Genomic DNA, 6,197 nt, shown 5'->3' with positions numbered 1-6,197 from the left:
GCCGCACAGCCGCGCGCAAGGCTTGACCGCCTCAGAGGCGCCCTGGTCACAGTTGTGCCTGATGGACCCCGCTCTTCGGCGGCGACGGGGCCGTGCAGAAATGAAATCGGCTGTGGCCAGGCCTTGCCTGCGTTGACCGAGACATTTTTCTGGGCCGGCGTCTGTTTTCTTCCCTTGAAAATCCAATTAAAAATAGCAAACAGCGCCCCGGCCTTCGTGGGCGGTGGGCAGATGCGCGAGGACAGAAGCAGCCCGACCAGAAAAGTGGGTATTTTCATAAAGAACGAAGTCGCCTGTTATTCACCGGCGGCCCCGCTGATGAAAACGTATGATGGGGTGCCTGTCCCACGCCCGAGGCAGAAAGCGCCGCAGGCCTCTCGGATGGCGCTACCTTTTCGCACATAGAAAATGGCATGGGAGCAACTCGCTGCGCCTTTCTCTGATTCTTCGGGTCTCGGGCTGCTGACACGCATTCGATCAGCTTTAAAGGAACGCGCGTAGATCAGCGAGCCCCCGCCGTCTCCTCCACAGAGGCCCGCACATCCGAAGGGGCGCCCCTTAGCCCACCGAGGCTGCAGCTGAGCAGTCCCGGGGCAGCCTCCGTCTCCGTTCTGAGCCTCCAGCCTCGCGTCTCAAGAATCCGCAGAGAGGACGGGAGAGGCCGCATCTTCCCCAAACACACTCAGCAGGGTGTAAGCGGTGCAGATTACACGGTGAAATCGCTGTCCCTGCCCGCACACCGCACTATCACCCTCAGCGGGATTGCACTGCCCCGTAATTTTTAAGAAAACATTTCAACTAGGTTAAAAATTTCTTAAAAATTCTTTCTTAAAATTTTTTCTCTCAAAAAACAAAACAAACAAAAAACAACCCACACAATTTAAATGCATGGCTTCAGCTCTGCGTCAGGCATTAATAGTAGTGAAATGAAAAGTGACATTTTACAATCATCCACTTAAAACACCTTAATAAATTTGACAGCATTAAGAGCAGATGGGAAAAGTAGGAGTTTTTTACCCCCTGAATTCCATATGTACAATTTTTTTAATGGCAACATGACAGGCCATTACAGGATTTAAAATCTTTGCTGGCTTCATAAATGAAAACGGTGTCCAGGCGTTTGCATATTTACAGTCTTATGCGGAGAGTTTCCCTTTAAAGAAGCATACTCAAGTCAGCTTCAACAGCACTATCCCAGGGGCTGGCGTTATTCTCCCTATATGGTGGCATCCCCCTGAATGGCTTTTTTTTTTTTCTCTCCCTAAAGGTTTAGACTAATTGATTTGGGGGCATTAGGGAGCCATCATAATCCAGGCTTACTTCAGGTTGTCTGGTAGATCCAGGAGAATTTTAAACAAGAGGGGAGTTAGGTAAGATCAACATTATCAACAACCATTTTAGAATGAAGAGAGGGTAATAAAAAACAACAACTCTGAAATATCTTCTGTCATTAGTTTCAAAAACTGCAGAAAGAGAGAGAGAGAGGGGAAAAAAACGACTACTTTACCCAGAGTTCCTGCAGTGGCGATGGCTGGGAAAGGGGCGGTATCCCGCTGCAGAGCTGCTGTTGGCCTCCTTCCTAGGCCTGAGGCTCCTAGTATTTCTTACATCTAAAGAAAAATATCCCCGTCAACAGGAGAGTCCCCTTTGGAGCTATTCGTAAACACACAGTTTGATCCAGTTTTGAGGGGGATTTCCCGCCACTTTAAACATTTGGGGCGAAAGTTGTGACTCTGGAATGACAGCAGCTCATTCAGAAATGGAGTACTGTGGCACAAAACTTGGGGAGGTGGATCCGAAGCATCGTTTTCATTTGTTTCCACAAGTAGAGTCCCCAGGGCAGCAAAATTTGATTGCACTTCACAAGGCCTTTCCGTATGTATGTTTTAAGACCACGCTGTTTTTGAGGACAACTTTAGAGATTCTCTAATTCTCCATCTATAAACAAGCTGTACGTCTTCCGGTTGGAGAGGTTTCCATCAGGTTTGAAACCAACCAATATTATTTTCCATAAAATGATGAATATAGTTCTTCTGGTCACAATGGCTTTCCTCTAACATAAAAATAAAATTAACCTCAACTCAAAATTCTGCATCAGAAGGCTCCTGGTTCCACTAACATTGCAGTACATATGTGCATAGCATGGATTCCACAAAAACACGTTACCCTCTGTGTATAGTAAATATATAAACATACATATGTATTATTTATTACTCTAACCACAGCCCTGATGTGTTGTTGGGGGTCAGAAGTAGTAAATATAGTACTTATTATTATTATAGTTTTGATGGTGGTTGTTCATATTAAATGTATATATTTCTTCCACAAATCAAATGGCAGCTCTGCAAACATCAATATAAGATTGCCCACCTCCCAGGAGCAGCACTCAGCTCTGAGCTATCCAGGATAACTCTCCTTCTGCATCTGTATTATGGTCATTTTGTAGACATGAAATCTTTAAGCTCTCCATACTGACCTCTTAAGAGGTGGGTTTCTTTGAATCTCTGAAATGTAACTCTAGAACTCTAGAGTTAGTGAGGCATCTGAACCTTTTTATTTGCCGTATAGTCTCCCCTATAGCTGTAATTAGGATGGTAGACCACCTTGGAGGGTGAGGCCCGGGAAATAATGGTTATTTAAGAACACCTCTTAGATTGTAACAAAAATGTACAGCTTTAAAGGAGATCTGCAGAAGTCTGACACAGAGCAAGTCACTATGAAGACAACTTGAACTTAGCCATTAAAGAAAAGGAGCAAACTTCATCATGTAAAGTACATTTTGCACCTCAACTCTAGAAATTACCTTAAATTACAACATCTCAGGTCATCAGTAATTAATGACACTATATCTGTACAGATTCTACAAATATATATATATACAAGCACACACAAGCACTGGTCAGCATATATGTATACACATATATGATCTATATTCACATATGTACAGACACATGTATAACTTACATATATTCAAATTTGCTCCATCTGGAGCAAAAGAAATGAGCACTAAATCTCTAAGGAGTCAAGAAGGTAAGACCTTTTGATTCCCTTGAAGCTGAAGAATTACAAGGAAGCTTGTCAACGCGAGGTGGCGCCCTTGATCTACTAATCCAGCCGAGGCCAATTCATGAGCTGTCAAAAGTCAAGGTCACAAATTGTCTTTTTTCGTCAAGGTCAAGGTTTAAGGCCTTTCCTAGTCCTGTCATTTCAACAAATATCAAAACCTGCCCTCTCAGACTCATGCAGACCCAACAGCAGATTTTAAAATACGACAGCTTGGTATCGCTGATACTAAACAACTGGTTTTCATTTTCTGCAGGGAGCCTGAGAATTTATACTATCTCTTCCTCCTTTCTTCTTTCTCCTTTTCAGAATCCATGGCATTTTAACCTTTTTTGAAGCACTTTTCTAAAATTTTAGGATTTTAGTTATGAGGGATTTCTCCCTTTGCTTAAAAAATTTGTAGGGGGGGGGGAAGCTAAATAGAAAAGAATGGTCCTTGGTTTGTGTAGGACAAACCTGCTCCTTTTCTTTCTGTGCAGCGCACGTTTAGCATGGGAAAATAATGAGTATTTCCTTCAGATTTTAATGGCAGTGACTACTTTATTAACATAATTAACACCACTATAGCACTATCTACAGGTCTAAGGTTTTTTTTAATTATTATTTTTAGTTGAAATATTTGGAAAGCAGGTGCACAAATACATTTTCACAGTGTGCTGAATGTCTTTATTTACAAGATAGCATTTTATAGTGAATATGAACAAATGACTGTGCTGACTGAAATAACTGCTTGATTAAAAGTGTGCTGTGAAGATGAATTCCTAAGCTTTCTAATGCGGTCTCATAACACAATAAGCAAGGAAAAATATGAATCCCTTAACAGATCACAATATAGAATGTAAACATCTAAATGTTTCAGGGTAATGGATTTTCATTCCACGTTTTCCAAAAAAGAAAAATCATTTCTTCCGCAATATATTTAATAAATATTGGGAAACAGCAATTTAAATGAAAAAGAAAATTAATTATATTTAAAACAAAGTCCACCATGTTGGGGTGGCACCTCTTAGATCTCGAGATCTGACATAAAGTGAATTCTGTGAATTGTCTGATGTTTTGAATATTTAAAAAAAAATGAGATCAAATCCTTTGGAAAGTAAATTATATCAGGGCAGAAAACATACTCCAAATGCTACAAAATATGCTTGTTATAAGCAAATAAAGATTATTATCAGAAGGACATTCCAAACTTGGGGTTCCCTTACAGCCTCAAAGACTCAGCTGGTTGTATGACTACCAAGACAAACGATCCTTGGAGGAGCTTTCTCTCCCTATCTCCCTTCATAGAAAATAGTCCACAATCATTACTTCAGTACCTTCTTCTCTTTCCCCCTCTAAATCTATACATGACGTGTTCTGCAGAATATACAACAATGGTAGGGTTTCAACTGAGATTTACCTGAGCCGTCACTTAACATGCAAAGGGGATGGCGATGGCGAAGGACAAGCAGATGTTTACAACAGCCTCTTGCTTTTGTAACCAGTTTTCGGATTATTACCGTATAACATAACGTCCTAAAATATAACGGTCACATAAATACTTACAGGATTTCAGTAAATGCGTAACTTATCTGAAAATGCATATTTGGGGGTTGACATTTGACACCAGAGTTTGTCATTTAATGGTCTGGTGGGGTTGGCGGAAGAACTGGCAGTCTTTACCATTGCTTAAAGTTTTAAAATAGTTGATTCCACCAAGGAGAAAGAGATTCCCCCCTCAGGAAAGCGAAATGCCAGTGTCTCGCTTTCTCTTTCCCATTCTTCAATTATTATTAAGCATTATAATCATGATCTGGGTAAAGCAATGAGTTCCGAAGCGTTCTCTTCAAGTTGCCTTCCTTCTCCGCTTTTAATCCATTAACTAGTGGTCTTCAGTTTGTTGATGACTTTTTTCTCTTTGACCCTCCTGTTCTGGAACCAGATTGTAACCTGCCGCTCGGAGAGATTCGTGGTGGCCGATATACGCCTCCGTTTGTCCTTGGTAATGAATTTGTTTGTAGCGTATTCCCGTTCGAGTTCTTTTAATTGCACCTTGGTGTAAGGGACGCGCTTCTTCCTCCCCCGCCTGTAGGAGCTGGCGTCTGAGGGATGAGAGACCACGTCTGAAAGACAGGGGAGAAGTCAAGTTACACAGGGAACGCGGGCCAGGACACAGGGGACAGCTTGATCTGAGCTCTCCGCGTTGCAGCGCGGGGTTACGCTTTGCCACGCACTGCAAAATCCAGCCTTTTGCCCAAACCTGGAGGGTCAGTGGGGAGAGTGATTAGTTCTGCACTGAAATGGAATTACCCAGGACTCCAATGACCGTCCCAGCCAGGCCAGCAGCGCACCAGGGTTCCCTTGATCGCCTGGCCTACAGGCCCACACCTTAGCACTGGGCTAAGGGGACAGCAGTTCGACGCCTAGCTCCTCTCTGTATTCCCCAACCCCTAACACTTGATGCTTCTACCATGAAGCCCTTTCTGAGAGAATGGAATACGGACAATTTAGTAAACCGTTTCCAGGTCAATTTCCCAGCTTTAAGTCGCTGTCAAGGGCTGGGGAGGGCGGGGCACAAAGGGAGAAGGAAACCAGCCTGGGTCCCAATAAGTTATTCCACCCTTCCCTCACCCAGGGAGAGCCAGGAGCCAGCCCGGCTCCAGGGCGGTACGCGCAGCGCCAGTCAGCGGGGTCGGGCTCCCCAGGGTGCAGCGCCGCCGCAAGGGCAGGTCAGGGAGAGACAGCAACGGGGTCCCAGGGTGGCCCGGGAGCAAGCGGAGGAGAAGCTGCAGCCCAGCCGGAGGACCAGAGCTGAGAAGGAGGGGCGCCATTTACCGGGCAGAGTGGACTTCCAGAGGTGGGGAGGCTGCGCCTGCTCTTTGGGGCAGTACATTTGGCCGTTCCAGCCGTTGGGCAGCGCCCAGGGCTGGTAGCTTTCCATGGGAAGACCCAGGGGTTCGTGGCGAGACTCGCCGGGCCCCCCGAGGCCAGGCACCACCGGCATATCCAGGTAGCCAGGCACGGGCTGGTGGTGGTGGTAAGGCCCGGGCGCGTAACCCTGGTGGTAGAAGGCGAACTCCTTAGCGCGGGAGCTGAACTCCTCGGCCGCCGGGCCGGCGGTATCCATGTACTTGTCCGCGAAGGCGGCGGCGGCC

General features: G+C 45.1%; 1 protein-coding gene across 1 annotated transcript; it reads right to left on the bottom strand.

The window, feature by feature from the left end:
• Positions 1-4,920: 4,920 nt before the first annotated feature.
• Positions 4,921-6,196, bottom strand: HOXA13 (homeobox A13; the record flags this gene model as incomplete). The annotated part of the gene is made up of 2 exons (XM_005863004.1): positions 4,921-5,165; positions 5,878-6,196. Coding segments are annotated over 2 exons (564 nt in total), but the record flags the coding sequence as incomplete, so codon positions are not given.
• Position 6,197: the final 1 nt, after the last annotated feature.

Source organism: Myotis brandtii, unplaced genomic scaffold (genome assembly GCF_000412655.1).
Source record: "Myotis brandtii unplaced genomic scaffold, ASM41265v1 scaffold17, whole genome shotgun sequence".
NCBI lineage: Eukaryota > Metazoa > Chordata > Mammalia > Chiroptera > Vespertilionidae > Myotis > Myotis brandtii.
Note: the sequence above shows the minus strand (reverse complement) of the source record. Positions and strands in the feature narration are given on the sequence as shown.